The sequence below is a fragment of the Artemia franciscana genome, chromosome 16 (assembly GCF_032884065.1).
Source record: "Artemia franciscana chromosome 16, ASM3288406v1, whole genome shotgun sequence".
NCBI classification, from domain to species: Eukaryota; Metazoa; Arthropoda; class Branchiopoda; order Anostraca; family Artemiidae; genus Artemia; species Artemia franciscana.
Genome location: NC_088878.1, coordinates 13035933 through 13060499, shown reverse-complemented (window position 1 = coordinate 13060499; position 24567 = coordinate 13035933). Strand labels below are relative to the sequence as shown.

Here is a 24567-nt window from a genome sequence, read left to right as displayed (position 1 = left end):
TACCTTATGCTTTGCTGGAAAATACTTTATAGAAAATTACTGAAGTAACTCCTTATATTGGCAAGATTTAAATCTCTGTCGGAAAAAACTGCCTCTTATTGTTTTATGCAGCTTAAGAAGTTGCGCAGCCAGCTCCCAATATTTTCGCTCTTAACCACACTTACACATCTCTTCCATCCAGACCCCCCCCCTTCTGACAGTTTGCGACATTTAATCAGTATTAGCTGTAACTCTACTTTTCGCAGGTTTTCTTCATAATTTCAAGAGTCGGTTTGATTTTTAATTTTAACACAAATATTAAAACTGATATTACAGAGGATCTTTTGTTGTTGCCAATTTGAACAGGGCGTAGGTATAGATGATAGCTTACAACATCCTCACCTGACATCATCCTTTATCATTTGAAAAAAAAAATGTTCAAGTATTTTATCTTCCTATGCTCTAGCTGCTCGGAATCAGTATGAAAAGTAGGTTCTTGTGACATAAATATTATTATAAAATTATCTTTTTATGGTCGGTTGCTATTGGCATGGGTCGTTTTTAGGTTAGGCCCATGGCAGAAGTAGCGTTTTTATCAGGTCTTCTGGGAGTAATCATAAATCTTGGTTACCGAGAGTCGAACAGTTCTTGAAACAGACATCTCACTTCTGCCTTTACTTTATAGATTTAGGGTGAAAAGAATAGTCTTGGTACTCTTAAGTCATCTTACGTCAAAATACATTCCTAAAAGAAAATTAGTTGTGAGGAATTGCAGTTTGAAGCTGCTCAATGAATAAAGACAAGTTTTAAGCAATTGCAATTTGAAATTACTATACTGAAGTTGCTGAAGCTATTAAGACGAAACAAGTTCAAATTCATGTCAAATTAGTCTCTGTTTCGACATAAAATTTTCCTAAATATACTAAGTCGGTGTCCATATGCATTCACTGTATATATATACAGTCGCTGTGCCTAACTAGGGCTATTGTTGAAAAGGACTTTTTAGAAAGATCAATTGAAGAAAACATGGAGATCAACTTTGCGTTGCAAAAATTGGAAATTCTGGGGCACTTTATAGATTTAGGTTAAAAAGAATAGTCTCGGTACTCTATCAATCTAATCTAAGATCAAAGATTTGATCTTAATCTAAGATTTGATCTAAGATCAATTAAAAAAAACATGGAGATCAAAAATTGGGAATTCTGGGGCACTTTATAGATTTAGGTTAAAAAGAATAGTCTTGGTACTCTTAAGTCATCTTAAGTCAAGATACATTCCTAAAAGAAAATGAGTTGTGAGGAATTGCAGTTTGAAGTTGCTTAGTGAGTTTTTAAAGACAAGACTTAAGTAATTGCAGTTTGGAGTTACTAAATTGAAGTTGCTGAAACTATTAAGACAAAATAGGTTCAAATTCATGTCAAATTAGTCTCCTTTTCGACGTAAAATTTGCCAAAATAGGCTATACTAAATCGGTGTCCGTATGTATTCGCTGTTCATATGCAGTCGGTGTGCATAACTTCGTCCTTTAAAATTATTAGATAAAAAAAAAAACAGTTTTTTTTTCTGAAAGTAAGGAGCAACATTAAAACTTAAAACGAACAGAAATTACTTCGTATATGAAAGGGGCTGCTTCCTCATCAACGCCCCGCTCTTCACGCTAAAGTTTGACTCTTTCTCTCAACTCTACTTTTTAAGACAGTGAAAAACTTTAGCGTAAAGAATGGGGCGTTGATGAGGAAGCAGCCCCTTTCATATACGAAGTAATTTCTGTTCGTTTGAAGTTTTAATGTTACTCCTTACTTTCAGTTAAAAAACTGTTTTTTTTTAAATTTAATTTCTGAACGTTTTTGAATCAATGCATGTTTTGATTTTGGCTCTCCGCGGAGGAATAATTAAAACAAAATTCGCATATTCATTTTTTTTGGCTAAATGGCTTTCTCATTGTTTTGATCGAATGATTTTGAGAAGAAATGAACGGGGGAGGAAGCCTAGTTGTCCTTCGATTTTTTGGTTTACTTAAAAAGGCAACTAGAACTTCTAATTTTTTACGAATGTTTTTATCAGCAAAAGGTATACATAACTTATAAATTAGCTTACGTAACGAACTTTTGTATTCCCATGTTTTTATTACATATATGAGGGGGTTCACCCCCTCGTCAGTACCTCGCTGTTTACACTAAAGCTTAAATTTTGTCCCAATTCATTAAGAATGACCCCTGAATCACAAAAGCCGTAGAATAAATAGTTGAAATTACTAAAAATACTTTAGCGTAAACAGCGAGGTATTAGGAGGAGGTGAGAACCTCATATGCGTATTAATTTCTGCCCATTTTAACTTTTAATGCTGCTCCTTACTTCCAGTTGAAAAAACTTTTTCATATTTATTTTTTCATTTTTTTTTAATAATGCTAGAAAATCCTGAGCTTCGTTCATGGAAATTTTCTTCCCCCATGACAAATTCCTCCATGGAAAGTTCCCCCAACATATCCCCTCTTCTCAAACCCTCCCCCAACCAAAAAATCACCCTGAAAACGTCTGTACACTTCCAAATAACCATTACTATATGTAAGCACTGGTCAAAGTTTGTAACTTGTAGCCCCTCCCACGGGGACAGTGGGGGAGTAAGTCGTCCCCATAGACATAGTTATAAGGTACTTCGACTACGCTGAACAAAATGGCTATCTCAGAATTTTGATCCGTTGACTTTGGGGAAATAATTAGCGTGGGAGAGGGCCTAGGTGCCCTCCAATTTTTTCGGTCACTTAAAAAAAGGCACAAGAACTTTTCATTTCCGTCAGAATGAGCCCTCTCGCAACATTCTAGGACCACTGGGTCGATACGATCACCCCTGGGAAAAAAACAAACAAACAAGTAAACACGCATCCGTGATCTGTGGAAATACAAAATTCCACATTTTTGTATATTGGAGCTAGGAACTTCTACAGTAGGGTTCTCTGATACGCTGAATCTGATGGTGTGATTTTTGTTAAGATTCTATGACTTGTAGGGGGTGTTTTCCTCTATTTTCTAAAATAAGGCAAATTTTTTCAGGCTCTTAACGGGTAATACTAAACTTGATGAAACTTATATATTTAGAATCAGCATTAAAATGCGATTCTTTTGATTTATCAAAATTCCATTTTTCAGAGTTTTGATTACTTTTGAGCCGGGTCTCTCCTTACTACAGTTCGTTACCACGAACTGTTTGAAAGCACACGCTTAAACAAATTCTTTTGGAGTAATCACAAATTTTAGGTTTAAGTAGGGTTGCAGTTACTGAAAGTGCTAAGAAAAAAAACAACTTTAGAGTAGTTTTAGTTTGAAGTTGCTTAGCAAAGTTGAAGCTGTTAAGAAAAAAACAAGTTCAAATTCAAAGAAAAGCAAATTATTTTTCGTCGTTAAAACTTGCATATTCATATTAAGCTGTTTTCCATTTGCTTTGACTGTTCATATGATTAGCTGTTAGTCATCTAAAATCAAAACAGATTGCCAAAACAAAAATCCTTTGGAAAAATAGGTCTTGGTTCGAACCAAGTTCATAATATTTGCAGCCACAGTGATGACAGCAGTAAGTATGGCTCTGAAGCGTGGTGCTCTAAAGGCGGAGGAGGATCTGTTAGATGTTTTCCAGAGAAATTGTCTACGGATTATTTAGGTACCCATCTGACAAAAATTGCTAAAAAAAATTCCTCCATGAAAAGATACTTAAAATATCTGCCTACTTCCAGGTTGCCAATATTATATGTTAGATACCCGAAAAATATCTGCCTACTTCCAGATTGCCAATATTATATGTAAACAATGGGCGAAATTCACAGCTTGCAGTTCTTTCCTTGGGGCCGTGCGGGGTCAAGTCATCCTCAAAGACATAGTTATTAAACATTCGACTTAGCTGAACTAAATTGCTATCTTAAAATTTTGATCGGACGATAAAAAGGACACATAACCTTTGATTTCCCATAAAATGAGCCCTCTCCCGATCTTCTAAAATCACTAGTTTGATACAATCACCCCTGAAAAAAAATCCACATTTTTGCATATTAGAGCTTAGAACCTCTACAGTAGGGTTCTCTTATATCCTGAATCTGATAGTGCGATTTTAAATAAGATCACTATGTTTTGGGGGTGTTCCTCTCTTTTTTCAAAAATTTGGCAAAATTTCTCAGGCTCATAACTTTTGAAGGGTAAAGTTAATTTTTGTGGATTTTATATATTTTGAATAAGCATCGAAGTTCGATTCTTTTCATGTTTCCATATTATCAAGACTCTGTTTCTTAGAGTTTTGGTTACTAGTAAGCCGCATCACTCCTTACTTACAGTTCGTCACTACAAGCTGTTTGAAACAGACGGATGATTGACAAAATATGTAAAAAGTGAAGTAAATATCTATGTGGCAACATAGAATACAAAAAAGGTAAAAAAAAAGGTAAAGGATACGGCATTAGACTTTACAGTCCGTACCGGCGGTGCTGATCTCCGTTTCTTGGCCCTTCAGCCAGGAAGTGCAATGGGGGGTTGGGGGCCAGCCATCCTGTGCTTTCGCACACCCTTCCTGTTTACCTTCCCCAGATTTCTCCAGGTACCCATTTAGAGCTGGGTCGACTCTGGCTAAGCTTACAGAGTCACACCACTCACCCCCGTCCCAAACTGAAGAATTGGGTACACTGGGATTCGAACCCGCGTCCTCTCAGACAAGGGATCCCGAATCCAGCGCACCAACCCATTCGGCCAGGGCGGAATGGGTTTTAGTCACATAAAGACCATAAAGAAATTATATATTTTTTGTGATTTTAGTCACATTTACGAAATGTAGCACTATGCTCGATATACGCATTATTTACCGGAAACCAGGCAGGTATGTCTCGACACCAGTTATAAGGGGGGGCGGCTAAGGAGTGCAAATACGATAAATCCTATAGCAGGTAAATCGTGTCGAGCATGTAGGAAATAATAATATGAATCGTAACAATCGTCAGAGTTTTTTGAGGGATCAGGACCCTGCCCCCCTTCCCTATAACCATGCACCTGCTTTAAACATACAAAAACGCTGGTGAACATTTAAGATTGAGTATGTAATTTTCTATTTCTTCTTTTATTTCTTGAAATATTTTGTCTCTATTATCCTAAAATGATAGAAATTTATGCCATCAAGAACAAAAATAGATGGAATGTCAAGTTTTTTCTAACTAGACGAACATTTTATTAGTTTTGACTAGCCCTGTGCCCTGCGGACGTTTCTCAAACTGAAAGGGCCTATCAACTTTCCAGTTTTTTGTATGTTGTTGCAAATATACGTATTTGCTAACACTCAATTTAGCTCAGTTTTAGGACATTTTATTCCCAATTTTGTTTCAGTTAGGGGAAAGACACCAACATTTTTCCATTTTCTGAAACTGTCAGTGTCTTTTCACTTTTCAGTTTTTATGGCACTTAGTATTAACCAAGTGACATATAGCGATCGCAAATTCTGTCGGTCGGTCTGTCGGCCTGTCTGTCTGTCTGTCTTTACCCGTTTTGCTAGTTTAGGTACTTCCAGATAAGCTAGGACGATGACATTTGGCAGGCGTATCAGGCACCGGACCAAATTAAATTAGAAATAGCCGTTTCCCTGATTTTACCATCTGGGGGGGGGGAGTGGGGGGCTGGTTAATTCGGAAAAAAAATAGAAAAAAGGAGTATTTTTAACTTACGAACGAGTGATTGTATCTTAATGAAATTTGATGTTTGGAAGGATATCGTGTCTCACAGCTCTTATTTTAAATCCCGACCAGATATGGTGACATTTGGGGAAGGGGGGGACTTAAAATCTTGGAAAAGGCTTAGAGTGGAGGGATCGGGATGAAGCATGGTGGGAAAAATAAGCAGGAGTCCTAGATACGTGATTGACATGATCGGAACGAATCTGCTCTGTTTGGGGAAGTTGGGGGTGGGGAGGGTTAATTCTGAAAAACATAAAAAATGAAGTATTTTTAACTTACGAAGGAGTGATCGGATCTTAATGAAATTTGATGTTTGGAAGGATATTTTGTTTCAGAGCTCTAATTTTAAATCCCGACCGAACCCGGTGACATTTGGGGGAGTTGGGGGGAGCCCAAAATTCTTAGAGTGGAGGGATCGGGATGAAACTTGGTGGGAAAAATAAACACAAGTCCAAGATACGTAACTGACATAACCGGACCAGATCCGCTTTCTTTGGTGGAGTTGGGGAGGGGGGGAGTAATACGAGAAAATTTAAAAAAAATGAGGTATTTGTAACTTAGGAACGGGTGATCAGATCTTAATTAAATTTTATATTTAGAAGGATCTTGTGCTTTAGAGATCTCATTTTAGATCCCGACCAGATCCGATTAATGAAACTTAATGAAACTGGATATATAGAAGGATCTTATGTCTCAGATACTCCATTTTCAACTCGAGTCCGATTCGGGGACGTAGGGGGCTGGTGGGGAGAAACATAAATATTGGAAACCGAAAATCTTGGAAAACACTTTGAGTGGAGAGATCGAGATGCCACTTGATGGGAAGAATAAGCACAAGTTATAGATACGTTATTGACATAATTGGAACGGATCCGTTCTCTTTGGGGGAGCCGTGGGGTGTTAATTTTTAAAAATTAGAAAAATTGAAATATTTTTAACTTAAGAACGGGTGACCAGATCTTAATGAAATTTAATATTTAGAAGGAACTCATGTCTCAGAGCTCTTATTTCAAATCCCGACCAGATTTGTTAATATTGAGGGATTTTGAGGGGGAAACTGGAAATCTTGGAACACGTTTAGAGTGGAGAAATGGGATGAAACTTGTTGGGTAGAATAAGCAAATGTCGTAGATACGTGATTGATGTAACCGTACCGGATCCGCTCTCTTTGGGGGAGTTAGGAGGTGGGGTTCAGTTCTTTGGTGAGTTTGGCGCTTCTGGACGTGCTAAGACAATGAAAATTGGTAGGCTTGCAGGAAGCTGCACAAATTGACCTGATAAAGTCGTTTTCCCCGACTTGACCATCTGGGGAGGGGGGATGAAGGGAGAGGAACAATTAAAAAAATTTAGGCAACTTACGAGTGGGTGATCGCATCTTAATGAATTTTGATATTTAGAAGGACCTCGTGACTCAGAGCTTTTATTTTAAATCCCGACCGTTAATAAGCCTCTGATTTTTTTTAAAAAATCAATCTATCAATTCTCAGAATTTTGCTAGAGCTCATACCATATGAGCTCTTGGCTCTTCCGGCCTCGTCACAAGTGCCATATGAGCTCTTAGCTCTTGTTTTTTTTGTTTGTTTTTTTGCGAATGTACTTATTTGCCAGTACGTAATCTAGCTCAGTATCAGGTTATTATATTGCTCCCTATTTTATTACTTACTTTGAGTTAAAGAAAAAAAAATTACAATTTTTCAAACTTTCAACAGGTTTCTACTTTTCAGGTTTTAACAATGCTTTCGTGAATGTACCACAAAAACCTAATTTACCTCAGTGTTAGGTCATTTTATTGCTCAACTTTATTTGAATTAGGGAAAAAGCAACAATATTTTCCCAATTTCTTAGTATGCATCTTGCATAGAACTTATGATGCTTGTTTTTATTATGTCGTTTAAAACAAAGTCACGCATTCAACTTTAATTGCTGTTTTTTAGTTGCTAGTATAGTTTTAATGAAGCGTTCCAGTGTTTTGCTTCGACGAAAACTTCCTCAGTTTCTTATTGTTGTTTCAGTGATTCAGCAACTCTCAAGAAAGAAGGGTGTGCAGTAGAACAAGGATTTAGGTGTATGCGTGAAAATAAGGTTAGGTTTCCCCCTATCACAAATTTTCTTTAACGATACAAAAAAATACCAAAATCCCAGCCAATTCTTTCTAAAAAGGGGCCGAATTTTGTTCGTAAATAGATTTTAGTTCTACCTGTCGACCAATTTGCCGTTCGGTGTAGCTGATGATAAAAATTCTTGCCAAGAATATTAGGGGAATATTCATTTCTTTACCCGAAAGGGTTGAAACTTTTGTGGTAAATGTTTTGACCAGAGAAAATGGGATACCCAGTAGAAGTGCGTCTTTGGTGTTTTAACATTAAAATGATATAAATTGAAAACGAGCTCCACTAATTTTTCAGGGCTAGCGAGCAGCAGAACTAGATAAATTCAAAACAAGCTTAAGGCACGTTTAGCTGCAGTTGAAATGTCTCTTGTTCACTTTTGTCAAAAGTAAATCTTTTCGTCCTCATCCAAGTGTGAAACAAAAGTAAAAAGCAGGAATAAATAAAATAATACTTTATTTGGGTTTGATATTAGATTTATGATTTTGATGGGTAGTACTCATTCATTTTCTAGACCTCAATTTCTTTTCTTATCAGAAAAATATCAGAACAGTTTTGAGCCAAGTGAAGAGTCATGTGCCTTCCGAAAAATGGGGCCCGAAAAGGGCCCATTTTTTTATTGGCACAAATTATATCCTCAGTCTTTGGGTTAAGAGGATCCCAATACCCCCAAGAAAGAAAAAAATAATTGGCCCTGAACAGCTTTTTTCTGCGAACGGCTTGAAACCTAGGGTATTTTTTTTTTTTTTGCGGCCATTTCGTATCGAAGGAGTGATCATAGAAACTTTGGTCGTGGCTCATTCGATTTGGAATTGAAAGTTGTAGTATCTTTTTCGAGGGCAAAAATAAAATGAGGGCGACAAGCCTCAAACCCGTGTCAATTCTTACTCTGGTCTTCTTAGCCTCTCGTAATATCGGATCTAGATGAGGAGTTAGTAGGCCCGGAAAAGGGCCAAAGCATCTTTTGTCCCTGATAAGTTTGAAAGTTACAGCATAAGTCCTTGAAGTAAGAGAAATCCAATGCACAAAAAAAATGTTTGTGGGCACCGGCTCAGAAAATCTTTCGGGGCCAGATGCTCCTAAAGAGGAGTACCGAAAAAAGGGTCGAAAAACTTTTTCATCGGATTAATTCGAAATTTATGTCATCGAGTCCATGGGCCAAGGGGACCCGAATGCTGAATGCCCGAATGAAGGAAAGATAGAAAAAAAAATAGCTCCTCCGAAAAGGGTCCTTTTTCTGAACGAATTAAAACTTAAAGCTGTAACTCATTCGGCCAAGGAAGCCTAATGTACAAAAATAATCTTATTTTTGAAAGCATGGGTCCCCAAATACAGGGACACAAGTAAGACTAATTTGTTTTTTTCTGACCGGATTGAAACTTCTATTCTCGAGTCCTTGGCCATGAGGACCTCAGTGCGGAAGAAAAATTGAAAAAAATATGGCTTCCCAAAAAAAAAAGGTTGAAAACCATTCTTAGATGGGGCATCAGCCCCCTAAACATGGGACCAGAAAATGGTCAAAATGAATTTTTTCCTGACAGGGTTGAAACTTTCGAGAATCGTTGCCTGTATTAAGGGGCTGAATATTTTTTGGTAAGAAGAAGGGTGTTGGGGGAGGGGGTGGAAATTGAAATATGTTGTCTCTCATCTCTGACCGTGAGTTTGGGGAGCTTAAGGTAAAACAAATTCTCATTAAGCATTTGAATCCCGGTGTCAGGTGAGGCGGAAAACGCTTGACTCTGGTGCGAGTTTATGCTTTCTCTTATCATGTGGAAACTTGCAATGGTAAATCTCTGGCCAAGGTAAAGACAATTACAAGAAACTGGAGCCATCGACTCTCCTGCTAGAAAGAGGGCCCGAAAAGGGCCCATTTTTTTATTGGCACAAAAATTATATCCTCAGTCTTTGGGTTAAGAGGATCCCAATACCCCCAAAAAAGAAAAAATAATTGGCCCTGAACAGTTTTTTTCTGCGAATGGCTTGAAACTTACATCCTGAGTTGCAAAAAACTAAAAAAAATAGTGTCAGATGTTTTTTTTTGGATTTGCCTTAAACCTGTCTATGAAAGTTCTTGAATCAAAGAGGCTGTAATTTGCCAAAGAAAAGAAAATCGATAAAGCTTTGCTTCACCTAAAAATGAGACATTTTTGCCTTTCATTTATTAATTCATGTCCGTTGGTGATTTGGATTGTTCTAAGACTATTTATGCTTGTTTTGGATTGTAATATGGCTCTTTATTTTTGTTTGAAAAACTTTATTTTTGGAAAATATTTTTTTTTAATTAGTACTTTTGACGGAATGTCGGTGATCGTTTCTCATTGCTCAGCTTCAGCATGGTTTGACAAGCTATTTTCGAATCTTTGCCCTTGCCGGTAATATACTAAATTTTCTTTGAAAGGAGAGGGGAGGGTTATATATTATTTCAAACGTCACTTATCTGACTGAAGGAAGATTTTGCTTATGCTCGCGCATGAGACTTTTGGTTTTGTGGCGGGATTTTGCTGACATTTCTGTGGATTATAATGTGTCTTACGTCCCCAGAAGAAGAAAAGTAATATCTATGGTGAAAACGATTTTCATTTTCCAAGCAAGCAAACCTAATTATTTAAGGTACAGCTGATAATAAAATATCATAATCATCCAAAACAGCTGTTATGCTATCTCGAACATTTTTTTTTTAGTTACGTCACTGTCGAAAAGGTATGGTATTTTTTTGTTAGTTTTGTTATTAAAATCTTCTATTTTTTCAAATCTTGGCAATATATCAAAATTTCTAATATCTCATGACTTTCTAATATCAAAAGCTAGCTGTCTATTCTCTTTTTCATGGCAAGAGAGTTTCCAACCTCTTTCCCAACTTTATGCCCATTCGAATCTTGTAACATGATTTCTCAACCTCTTCAAATTAAGTACAAGATTTTTACTGAACTCTTAATTTATATATGAACCTTGTTATATAACTATATGATAACATTGACCAATTTGGTATTATAAAGTTACCCCCATAAAGTGTTTTCCCATTCCCAGAATTTAGTTTTTCTTTTCAAATAAAATTGAAATAAAACCTTAGCATCACTGTGGAAAAAAAAATGAGCGATTCCGTCTTAGTTATCCAGCCCCCATGTAATTTAATTCTAGTCATAATTGCCAAGCTTTTTTAGGCTCGCCTTGCCAGTTTTACCCATTTTTGAAGATTTTTTATGTTGTAGTATTAATTCTAGTGGCGGTTGCCTGGCCTTTCTTTAAGCCTAGCCTTATGTGTCCACTGTTTCCTTCCTTTAAGGAAGACATATATAAATTAAGAGTTTTCATTCCTTTTTCCTTTTTCTTAGGGAGCGGGGCTAGGAAAATGCATAAACTGATGTTAGAAACAGACATATTTGTATAAGTGAGTTTTTCCGTAGAGAGTCAAAGCTTACTATGAAAATATTCAAATCTTAGTCCCCAGTGGTGTCAATTCATGGAAATTAAGGGGATTAGTTTTTTTTTTCAAAATCTATGGGGAGTAGTTTTTTGCTTTTTAATGTTTTTTTAATGAAAATACTAAACTGAATATATTTTTCAAAATCTCAATCTTGTAAGGGTGGAAATAGAAACCACTATGGAAATCTGTAAGCTCCTGCAGAATTGATGCTTACTATAATTTAGACTTTAGCATACAAAAGGATAATGTAGAGCAATAGAAAGATTTTTCCCACTGAACGCTAGGACAGAAAAACTAAAAAAAATATAGTGAAAGCCATAGAATTCGAAAAACCAGACCGACCGTATTCACAATGTGAGTTTTTTAATTGTCAGTTTTCGTATTTTGTTTGAATTTGGGTGATTCTTGATTAATTCAAGCGTGTCAATTTTGATAAACACTATACTTCAAAGGCAGAAAATTGTATACTGATTCACAACTTCAACAGTAGGCAGAATGTAGACAGTAGATAGCACAGGGACAATAAATGAAAACAGTTCAGTGCCCATATAGTCCTGAATGATCTTAGAAAGCAGCATGCATTTAAAATTATTAATGCAAGAAATAATTAAAAAAAAATAATGAGTAGTCGAGCAATCAGTTTTAGGAGCATCAAAAAAAATGTCTTGAAAGTGTTAAGTTTTGCGGAATTGTCGTCATTTTTGATCTCATGCTAGATGGCTCTAGTGAACTTTAGATCGTATGTGTGCCATAAACAGGATAAAAAACATTCTCGAAGAAGGTGATAAATAACGGTTTCTTACTGAAACTGCTTTGAATGCTTTCAGATTCAAACCGTCAATACCAGCAGCATTTGACTTCAAATTCTTCATAATTTCTACTAATTCTTCAATTGATGCTTTCTCAAATTGAAAGTTATGATGTTCTCCTCGATTATCTTCAAAGAGCGTGTCACTTTTCGCTGGGTCTCTGTGGCAAGTGTCTTCCTTGATTTTGCTTCCAATACCAGAGAAAATTTACCAAATTCGTCAGCAATCTACTGCTTATCAGTTACTGTAACACCCTTAATAGTGATACCGTTTATGAGGCCATTATGTGTACTTGTGCCTTTGATCACGCCATTAATAGTCTGCCAAGTGCCCCGTATATCTCATTTTTGCTCATTAAATTTTTCAATGTAATATTTCTTTTTTTTAGAACGTCTTAAATTATTCACTAAATTTCGTTGACGAATATATTCATTTTTACTTTCTTCAGATGAGTCATTTAAACTTTTCAAGAAGCAAGGGTTACGAGCATTTATTGCTTCAACAACTTCATCATCAATCCAGGGTTTTCGGGGAATATCTCGTTCTTTTTTCCTAGTAGGCTTCAAGGGGATAGTAGACTCAAATATCGGAGTAATTATTCCAAGAAAATTGTCAAGGGCACGCGAGGGATCCGATTCTTCATACCCTTTCTCCCGCTACAGTATGTCTATTTGTTCGCAGAGCTTACGTAAATTTACCGGTCCAAGATCTTTTATAAGTTTACGCCTATTTTTTTTATAATTCAGGGGCCAATATCTGTATATATAAAAATAACTTGTCTGTGTGTCGAGTGACGTCATGTTTGTGTGTCGACTGACGTCATATTTGTCGACTGACGAAATTACAGACCGGGACATTGGGACCTAAATGACGACCGGGACACCGAGACATAGGGAATATAAATGACAACCGGGACACTCAAAGAGAAAGCGACCGGGACACAAGGAATGTTCGATTAGCAATCACCATCAACAAAGCACGGGACACAAATGACGACCGGGACACAGGGAATATAAATGACGACCAGGACACTCAAAGAGAAATTACAGACCGGGACACCGGAACACAAATGACGACCGGGACAAAGATGACGACCGGGACACAGGGAATATAAATGACGACCGCGACACTCAAAGAGAAATTACAGACTGGGACACCGGGACACAAATGACGACCGGGACACAGGGAAACAACAACAACGGGGACACCCGGGGGCACAGGGGGATATATAAATGACGACGGGGACACAGGGAATGTTTCATTAGCAATCACCATCAACAAAGCTCAAGGGCAATCATTAGAATAATGAGGTATAGATCTGAATACAGATTGTTTTTCCCATGGACAATTATATGTGGTATGTTCAAGAGTCGGTAAACCTGACAATCTATTTATATGCACAGACAATGGGACAGCCAAGAATGTTGTATATTCGCAAGTTTTACGTAGTTAAATATATATATATATATATATATATATATATATATATATATATATATATATATATATATATATATATATATATATATATATATATATATATATATATATATATATATATTATATATATTCACAGGTGGGGCACAGGGACACAACTACAATGGCGCGTAACTAATGTGGCGCGTAACGACTTACGCGCGCGGGGGGGGGGGCTTGGGGGGCGAAGCGCCCCCACCAACTAGGTGTTGAGGTGGCGCGAAGTGCCACCCCAACAGCTAGTATATATATATATATATATATATATATATATATATATATATATATATATATATATATATATATATATATATATATATATATATATATATATATATCAATGAAAAGAAAAAAAAGTATATGAACTTTCCACAATCCTGCAAAATACTTCACTGCTAGTAATTTGATCCAAGAAAGGAAACATCATCTGTCAGCTTTCTTTTAGTTTATTCTTCTAATAAAGTTGTCTTTGTTCCAGCACGCACCGATACACAGTCCACAAGAGGCACCTAGCAATAGACCAAAATCAGCGACAGGGCTCAGCAAACATTTTGACAGTTTTAAGACATTTTTCGAGACTCTTAACTAGTCTGATATGGTTGTACTCTGTTCTGGGCAAAAATTGACTCTGTGCATTCTGTTGATAAAAATAAAAAAAACGTTTACGAGCCTAATTACATAAAATGGATCTTACTATTTTGTCGTACCCATTTTGCTCATACCCATTTTAATCGAACCCTTTTTTAATTTCCGGCGTCGCTGTCCTTCTCTCGCGTCAATCGTCAAGGTTCGCACTGTGGACCTTCGGTCCTCGCCCACTTGTTATTACAACGTAGTGTTTCTGGCTCTATTGTTTTGTTATAAGATTTTCTAAAAATGTAAATATTATGTATACATAACTATTCTAATCCGTAGAACAAGATCATGCTAAAAAGAAAACCAATTTTTTAGGTTTAATAATTAAGTGTTAGAGACAGTACTTAGGTTTATTTGTTCCAGGCTTAGGCTTAAACAGGCTTAGGTTCACTTGTTCGCCTGTGAGTCCAAGCAAATTCAGTCCCAGCTTTTGCATATAAGTCCAATGGACATTGTTTGTCACGCGTCAACCCAAAATCAACCCAAATTTTTCATTTCTTTAGTTCTATGACTATCTACCTTAGTTCTGCCCTGAGGAATGACGCTTGGACGAATGGATGAGAGACTTATCTGTCAACAAGTGAAATGACATCATATTTGAACAATCCTAAAAAGGGCTTGTGCCAGATTTGCCTCTCACTCACTCGGACAATCTGTCTTGGCTTTTTCTACAGAGCTTTAAACGTAGTTTGTAAAGGCAGTAATTGATTAACATATTAAAATAAAAACCTTGGTATATCTCCTTTTAAAATGTTCTTTATTGTAATCTGAATGGACGTGAACAATTTGGCGTTTTATCTGTTCATAGAGCTCTCACTTCTGTAGACCTTAAAGCTGTTTAAGAAATAGAAATATGAATGAATGCTAATACGCATATAGCAAATGTACATAACGCACACATGACGAACACTCTTGGATCGCCACCAATGTCTTTTCTTCTTTTTTATCGCTTGTCGCTTTCTTTGGCACCCGTTTTGGTATCTGTTTGATTAAGGTGTGTTGACCAAATTGAATGGTTCAATACTTCCTCAGCAAAAAAGATTCTTTGTGAATCACGTTTTATTAAAATGTAGTTTTTAAGATGTGACTACGAAATCATATTGTTCAGGGTGCTTAGTATGTACCATGCACGTGTATGTTATACCATGTTTTTGATATTACACGTATGCCTTCGAATGTACGAAGGTCCACCCCGAGAAGTTTTCTTACGTGGAAGGGAAGGGTGTCAAAAATAGAATTAAGCCCCCCATCCCCCTTCGTTCAGATATGAATATGGATTCTCCGAAGTGGGAGCGGTTGATTTTAAACTCGTTTGGGTATGAGATCATTGAATTTGAATGCGTTTGTTGAAAACATGTATATCACTTTTTGTCGCGGATATAGCTGAGAGTAGTAGTGCCCCCATCCAGGAAACTAATTGCCTCCTGGAAAAATAATCAAAATCAACAATAAACGTAACAGAAAGCCCCCACTGCAAGCTGGTCGACTTGAAAATCCCTAACTATTCTCATGCTTCTCCAACTTGAAAAAGAAAATAATAACTAAAACAAAGTTTTCAGCTCCAAATCTAAAAAAAACTTATTTTCCTCGCTACCTTGAAAAATTGAAATTTTTTTTTAGATTAAAGCGTTGGACAGTCATGACATTTGATAGCTATTCACGGACAACTTTTACATTCCCTTTTATCCCGCTAGAGATGGCGAAGCAGAAATTGGCTCAAAGTTTAGCTAGCGTAAACCGGAGATTTTTCTCATTTGTAGGAAGATAGTTAAGAGCGGTTTCCGATGGAAAAGAGGTGTAGGATAATAAGCTCGTTCCCAAGTGAGATTTGACCGATTGAAAACACAATCTAAAAACAAACCTGAGCCCTGTAAAATATGCTGATAAACCCAAGTAATTGCCTTTTTATTTTCGTTTAATGTTGAAACTCCTGAAATTCCCTATTGTCCTGCAGTCTCTACAGTTTCAACGTAAGACGACAATTTTCTATCGCTCGATGCACATACAGCTTGATGCACTTATCGAAATTATATCTTTGAAACCTGGTCGATGCACTTTGAAATTATATCGCTCAATGCACATACAGCTTGATGCACTTATCGAATCATTTCTTTGAAACTTGCTCGATGCACTTTGAGATTATATCGCTCGATGCGCATACAGCTTGATGCACTTACCGAATTATATCTTTGAAACTTGGTCGATGCACTTTGAAATTATATCGCTCGATGCACATACAGCTTGATGCACTTACCGAATCATATCTTTGAAACTTGCTCGATGCACTTTGAGATTATATCGCTCGATGCACATACAGCTTGATGCACTTACCGAATTATATCTTTGAAACTTGCTCGATGCACTTTGAAATTATATCGCTCAATGCACATACAGCTGGATTCACTTAACGAATTATATCTTTGAAACTTGGTCGATTCACTTTGAAATTATATCGCTCGGTGCACATACAGCTTGATGCACTTACCGAATTATATCTTTGAGACTTGCTCGATGCACTTTGAGATTATATCGCTCGATGCACATACAGCTTGATGCACTTACCGAATTATATCTTTGAGACTTGGTCGATGCACTTTGAAATTATATCGCTCGATGCACATACAGCTGGATTCACTTAACGAATTATATCTTTGAAACTTGGTCGATTCACTTTGTAATTATATCGCTCGGTGCACATACAGCTTGATGCACTTACCGAATCATTTCTTTGAAACTTGCTCAATGCACTTTGAGATTATATCGCTCGATGCACATACAGCTTGATGCACTTACCGAATTATATCTTTGAGACTTGGTCGATGCACTTTGAAATTATATCGCTCGATGCACATACAGCTGGATTCACTTAACGAATTATATCTTTGAAACTTGGTCGATTCACTTTGAAATTATATCGCTCGGTGCACATACAGCTTGATGCACTTACCGAATTATATCTTTGAGACTTGGTCGATGCACTTTGAAATTATATCGCTCGATGCACATACAGCTGGATTCACTTAACGAATTATATCTTTGAAACTTGCTCTATGCACTTTGAAATTATATCGCTCGATGCACATACAGCTTGATGCACTTACCGAATCATTTCTTTGAAACTTGCTCGATGCACTTTGAGATTATATCGCTCGATGCACATACAGCTTGATGCACTTACCGAATTATATCTTTGAAACTTGCTCGATGCACTTTGAAATTATATCGCTAGCTGCACATACAGCTGGATTTACTTAACGAATTATATCTTTGAAACTTGCTCGATGCACTTTGAAATTATATCGCTCGATGCGCGTACAGCTTGATGCACTTATCGAATTATATCTTTGAAACTTGCTCGATGCACTTTGAAATTATATCGCTCGATGCACATACAGCTTGATGCACTTACCGAATTATATCTTTGAAACTTGCTCGATGCTCTTTAAAATTATATCGCTCGATGCACATACAGCTTGATGCACTTACCGAATCATATCTTTGAAACTTGCTCGATGCACTTTGAGGTTATATCGCTCGATGCACATACAGCTTGATTCACTTAATGTCCGCTGTTTGAATTGGCCGAATTGAAGAGTCCATCGGATAATATTGAAGAAAAAAGCTATATAAACTGTCTATTTATTACAAAATAAAATATATATTTTGAAATTAAATCAATCTGTAACCAAAATTTATATACAATAAATCAATTCATGCAAATAAAATCTATGTATTGAGTTTTTTTCACACCTAAATGTCGTATTTGACTTTTCTACGCTGCTAAGATGACTGTTGAGTTAGATTCTCTTAAAACAAAATTATGATGTTTGCTTGCCCAACCTCCCACCCTTCTCCAACTGCGCCTGAAAGTTTCAACTCCATTGCCCCGGTCGTTCCAGAGATATTCCAGATTTGGTATTTCCATTGGCTGGATCGACATAAACGCCTTTTAATGTAGCTTCACCTCTCCCCAAAGTCATAATTCTACAGATTTTTGACAGACAGTTACTACAGACAGTTTTTCTCTAAAAATTCTTAACAGATTTGACAATCAAGACCAAACATATCCGCCTTTTCCACTAAAATCTCTCCGGCAAAAAATGGATAATTTACATATTGTAAGGCCATTACCCGTGGGCTAAGAGGGTAATGTCGACTCTATAGACATAAGTGATAGATCTTTTGATGTATTGGAAGAAAATCGTTATCTCAGATTTTTGATAAGATGGTATGGATTTTACAGGGGAGGGGGGGGTCTATTTAGCAGAAAATGGTAGGGTACGGGAGGGAGACTAGTTGCCCTCTTGTCATTTTTGGTGCTTTTTTAAATTTCAATGTTTCTATGATCACTCCTTCCATAAGAAGTAGCCAAAAAAAAAAAAAAAAAAGAAAAAAAAAAATACTTGGCCCTTTATTGGACCCCGTTTTGGAGAGACCCGTTTTTTTTATTTCTCTTTTTATGATGGGGTCCCCTTGGCCCAGAAAAAAAACTTTTCGGCCCTTTTTGGATAGCATTTTTTTTATCGAAACTTTCTTTTTGTAAATTGGGTTCCTCTCAGTCCAAGTACTTACGGCTATAATTTTCAATATAATTGGGAAAAAATGAGATTTTTGCCCGTCCCTGGCCCCCCTAACAGGCCCCAATCATACACCAGAATATGTAATCTTCTTGCCCTAAGAATATCCCGGAAAGTTTCAAGCCACTGGACACTCAAGATGATATTTATAAAACCTGTAAAACCTATCTGTGAACAAATGGGAATCAGCATAATTTACGCCCCTCGGCCAAGAGGCTCTGGGGGTCATACCGTCCCCAGAGACAACTTCGTCGGATCTTTTGACTATCCTAAGCAAAGCAGCTATCTCAACAAGCTGATCATGGGTTTTAGGGGTATGTTGAGGCCGGATCGCAAAAATTGGTATGCGGGCTGGTTTTGCTCCAATCATTTTTATTCGTAGGCGCACTAGAACTGTCAGTTTCAAATTGAATGAGCCCCCTTCTAAGCTTCTACGACCACCTCTTCTATACGACGTGGCCGGGGAAAAATAATACGTAAAAAGCTTATGATTCTTTACTTAGGCAGTGGTACAGAGTTGTCTCTGATAGAAAATGAAAAGTTACATAAAAAGAGTTTCTCAATTTCAATAGTAGAAGAAAGACCTTTGTGAGCAAGAATACTTACATTATTAATTAGACAACAAATGTGAACTTAAATGAAGGCCTTCCCGCACATTTCCCAAAACCAGTGAAAACGGTGGGTAAGGTTAAAATCAACAAGAATAAATATCGGAAAAAAAATGTTCGGCCCAATACAATGACGTGTTCCAATTGGGAATAATGTATGTAACTATGAAAACAAAATAAAACACATATAAATGCTTACAAATGAATTTTATTGAATGTGCTACGGCTGAAATGTTTTAAAGTCCGTGAATAGAATTATTTTTGCTTTTTTAGAAAATTTTCTTCAATTGTTTCAATCAGCTCTTTTTGTTACCATTAAAAAGTAAAGGCTAATTCTGGCCATTTACTTTTATTTCCAGTTTGTTCTATAGCCTAATATATACTACTGACTTTTTATAGTTTATGAGATGATACAATGTGCTCGTGACAGGGATAGAAATCATGGGAAGTGTATTGGTCCTCATCGAAAATGCTCTGAATCCTGTATGAGACCTGTTGACGACTCAGAAGATTATTTAACCTTTGGAGAATTTTGTGTTTTAGCCACGGAACTTAGAAAATACTCAGGCAAAGAGTAAGTTGCCCTTCCATTCTTGTGAACTTGATAATCTTGATCGGTATTTCGGGAGATATGTACGGGTCTTGTTAATTACGAACTGAAAGTTACTGCTCATGAAACATACATAGATTCAAAATTTTGATCGCCGAGTTGGGTTTTTTTCCCGAGGAAAATCATGTAGGCTGTTTCAGCAAGTCTCCAGCTAGAGCAATATTGAACAGTTATTGTGCTTCCTGCACTCGGGCTGGGGGAGGCGGGTCCATTTTGGTCTGATACCCCTAAGACAAAAAGAAAATAAATGCACCATTTGGATCATTTTGCACCCCACTAACCTCCAAAAACATTGATTATTATGGTTTAGTATAGACGACCGTGGAAATCAACATGTGAAAATTTCATTTTTCCCCAGAATAATATTTGATATTTTGATGTAAGTGACTCCAAAAAGGTTTGTTTTTAATTGTTTGGTTGCCACCATGACTAATTTTATTAAACCTAATTTTATGTACATAATTTTTTCTAACAATTTTATTTGATTTAAAAAAAAAAAAACTTCGATCTATGAATTAGAAGACTGTAGAACTGAAATCTAATTCATTAGTCAAATTTTATTAATTAACAGAAGTTTAGTTAATTTACACGGCACTTTCTCTCCCAACGAGAAACATACAACACACTGGAATTTTTATATAGTGAACTCTTCTAAGGCCAGCAGAAAGCCAGCAGATATGCCCCTAATACCAAAAGAAATGAATCATGGCCGATACTGAAACCGGGCCAAAATGTGCTATGGTGCCTAAATGGAGCAAAAAGGGGCATCTGAGGATGCACTAGGCTGTTTGGAGGTTTATAAAGTCTGACCATTTTATCCAAGAAAATCTCTTTCCGAATTATTCAACAATTTAATAATTGTGAAAAAAGGGCAAGGACATTTAATTTAAGGAACTTAGAAAACAAAGATGGATTTAAATTATTTCTCTACATAATGAAGGAATCGGAAAGTGAAGGCATTACTCCCAAGAAAGTAAATGATTTTTTGTTAATTTGGCTGACCATTTTCTAAAGAAATACTTTTAAATTGCTGTGCTTCTTTTAGTTGATACCAATGACCAGCCCCGCGTTCAATATAGCTTATTACTATGAATTGCAATTGATTTTCATCTCTGACACCCAATGAAAAGTATTCTCTTTGAATGATAATGGTTCACATTGACTGTCAATGACACAAATCAATTGGAATTGATCATAATAAGCTGTATTGAACGCGTGGCATAAATTACTCGACTCTAAGGGGGAAATTGCATCGTGGAACTCGAAATTATTTACAATCCCGTCGGCAGAATGTTCGTGATTGGCTATTTTGACGCTGGAATATTCTTCTTTCTTTTAAGTTCTATTTGTGTACGCTGTATTCTGCCCTCAAGAAACTAAAATATTAAGATCACTAAAAATTGCGTTATTTGGTGTCCATGGCTCTAAGGTTCTTGTTTGATGCAGTCTTATATTGTCGAATATTCAGAATTCACGCGTCTATCCCTTTAACCATAATATGAGTTCAACTTTTTTCAAATATTTTCTTGTAGTTTACATTTTTTTTTTTGTGGATTAGTTTTCGTAGTGTTTATTTTTTGACTTTGTGATGCTGGTACATCGCTTAAAATTGCTCTATTTGGTGTCTTACATTATAGTTTACAATTTTTGTAATGTTAGTTTTTCGACGTTGCGATGGATGGAGATAGTTTGCAGTTTTCCTGGATTACAGTTTTCATAGTGTCCGTTTTCGACGTAATGACTCATGAAGATCGCTCAAAATAATGTTTGGTGTCTAGTGTTCAAGGGTCCTGTTTCTATACAGTCCTTTAATGTTGAATATTTAGAACTTATGCGTCTTTTCTTGAAAACTTAGTGTCCATTTATCCTTTTTTACATTATAGTTTTATTATAACTTGTAGTTTTCGAAGATTGCTGTTTTCGCAGTGTCGATTTTTACGCCCATTATCACTGAACCAAATGCGATTTTAAAAGTTCGATTTTGCGATTGTAAAAGTTCGATTGCGTCATTAAATTCTCAATTAATTGGCGAAGTACCAATGAGTTTAGCATCACTCAAAATAATTTTTTATTTTAATTCAAAATAGTGTTTAGTGTCTAGTGTTCAAGGATCCTTGTTCTGTGCAGTCATTTAATGTTGAATTTTCAGAATTTATGTATCTTTCAAACAGTTCGTGGTAACGAACTCTAATAAGGAGCGACCCGGCTCAATTGTAGACAAAACTCAAAAAAAGGAAATTTATATACTAATAGCTACATCAAAAGAATCGCATTTTAATGCTTATTTTAAATATAAGTTTCATCAATTCTAGCCTTACCCATAAAAAGTTACGAGCCTGAGAAAATTTGTCTTATTTTAGAAAATAGGGGGAAACAACCCCTAAAAGTCATAGAATCTTAACGAAAATCACACCATCAGATTCAGCGTATCAGAGAACCCTTTCGTAGAAGTTTCAAGCTCCTATATACAAAAATGTGGAATTTTGTATTTTTTGCCAGAAGGCAGATCACGGATGTGTGTTCATTTCTTTGTTTTGTTTGTTTTTTTGTTGTTTTTTTTTCCAGGGGTGATCATATCGACCCAATGGTCCTAGAATGTTGCGGGAGGGCTCATTCTAATGGAAATGAAAAGTTCTAGTGCCCTTTTTAAGTGACTGTTGGAGGGCACCTAGGCCCCTTCCCACGCTAATGATTTTCCCAAAGTCACCGGATCAAAATTCTGAGATAGCCATTTTATTCAGCGTAGTCGAAAACCTTATAACTATGTCTTTGGGGACGACTTACTCCCCTACAGTCCCCGTGGGAGGGACTACAAGTTACAAACTTTTACCAATGCTTACGTATAGTAATGGTTATTTGGAAGTGCACAGACGTTTTCAGGGGGATTTTTAGGTTGGGGGGGTTTACAATAGGGGGATATGTAGGAGAACTTTCCTTGGAGGAATTTGTCATGGGGGAGAAGATTTTCATGTAGGGAGCGCAGGATTTTCTAGCATTATTTAAAAAAAAATGAAAAAATAAATATGAAAAAGTTTTTTTCAACTGAAAGTAAAGAGAAGCATTAAAACTTAAAACGAAAAAAAATTATTACGCATATGATGGGCTCACCTCCTCCTAATACCCGCTCTTTACGCTAAAGTATTTTTAGTAATTTCAACTATTTTAGTATTCTACGGCCTTTGTGATTCAGGGGTCATTCTTAAGAAATAGGGGCAAAATTTAAGCTTTAGTGTAAAGAGCGAGGTACTGACAAGGGGGTGAACCCCCTCATATACGTAATAAAAACATGAGAATGCAGAAGTTTGTTACGTAAGCTAAATTGTAAGTTACGTATATCTTTTATTGATAAAAACATTCGTAAAAAATTAAAAGTTCTATTTGCCTTTTTAAGTAACCAAAAAAATCGGTGGGCAACTAGGCCTCCTCCTCCACTCCTTTTTTCTCAAAATTATTCGATCAAAGCTATGAGAAAGCCATTTAGTCAATAGAAATAAATATCCAAATTTCATTTTAATTATTCATCTGCGAAGAGCCAAAATCAAAACTTGCATTGATTCAAGAACGTTCAGAAATTAAATAAAAAAAAAAATAAGTTTTTTTTTAACGGAAAGTAAGGAGCGGCATTAAAACTTTAAACGAACAGAAATTAATTCGTATATGAAAGGGGTTGCTTCCTCATCAACGCCCCACTCTTTACGCTAAAGTTTTTTACTGTTTTAAAAAGTAGAGTTAAGAAAAAGAGTCAAACTTTAGCGTAAAAAGCGGGGCGTTGATGAGGAAGCAGCCCCTTTCATATACGAAGTAATTTCTGTTCGTTTGAAGTTTTAATGTCGCTCCTCATTTTCAGTTAAAAAAACTTGTTTTTTTTTTATTTAATACTTACAAACTTGGTGCAAGACGGTAACAGTAAATAGGTGAAGTACCAATGAATTTAGCATCGATCAAAATAATTTTTATTTTAACGAAAATAATTTGTTAGTTTTTCCTCTTAAAATAACATTACCAATTTCAAAGAAGTTCCAGAAAGTCCCAACAAGATGTTTGAGCGCCCTAGCTTTGTCACTAAGTAAGCTAATTAGTGCTGCTATACAAAGCTAGCTCCTAAATAGTTCGCAATACTAAGCTAGGAGTGGAACTTAGAACGAGGATCTGGGCGAAGAGTGAGAATGAGAATATTCTTCCAAAAAATTTTGGTTTGGGTTTGAAACTTAACCTTTAGTCTGAAGCACTTCTTAATTTTGTAGTCGCTGATTAAGTTAGATTCCTACACAAGATTTGTTGCTACACCTCTGCCCTTCTGCTGTTTGAATCGCCTCAAAACCTGATTAAAACTATTTCTCCAAATAATGTATTGCCTTAAATTACCCTAACTTGCAGCTTGGAGTAATCTAAGAATTTTTCCTTGTGAAACTCCAGAGTTGATGATCGAGGTTTTTTTCACTGTTGTTTAGTGACCAGTATACTGCTGTATTCTTCCTCGCGACTATAAACATGCTCGTTCAAGACCTTCAGGCTATGTTAATTCTTGAATTTTCTTTTGTTTCTAATTATAGTATCTTTTTCATTCTTATTTAATCTGAATAAATGGTGGTCTGATTAGACCTGTCATGTTTTTCGTTCTTTTATACTATTCTTGTTGAA

At 36.3% G+C, this 24567-nt stretch overlaps 1 protein-coding gene across 4 annotated transcripts in view; it reads left to right on the top strand.

Moving 5' to 3' along the window:
* The window catches only part of LOC136037094 (uncharacterized), a 138678-nt gene that overhangs the window by 65841 nt on the left and 48270 nt on the right, over window positions 1-24567 (top strand). For 3 of the 4 annotated variants that reach the window (XM_065719545.1, XM_065719548.1, XM_065719546.1), the window contains one exon: window positions 19716-19890. In XM_065719545.1, the coding sequence (XP_065575617.1) occupies window positions 19716-19890 (175 nt within the window). Of the gene's footprint in view, window positions 1-7623; window positions 7761-19715; window positions 19891-24567 lie in introns of those variants that run through there. The other variant, XM_065719549.1, reaches the window with a different exon arrangement.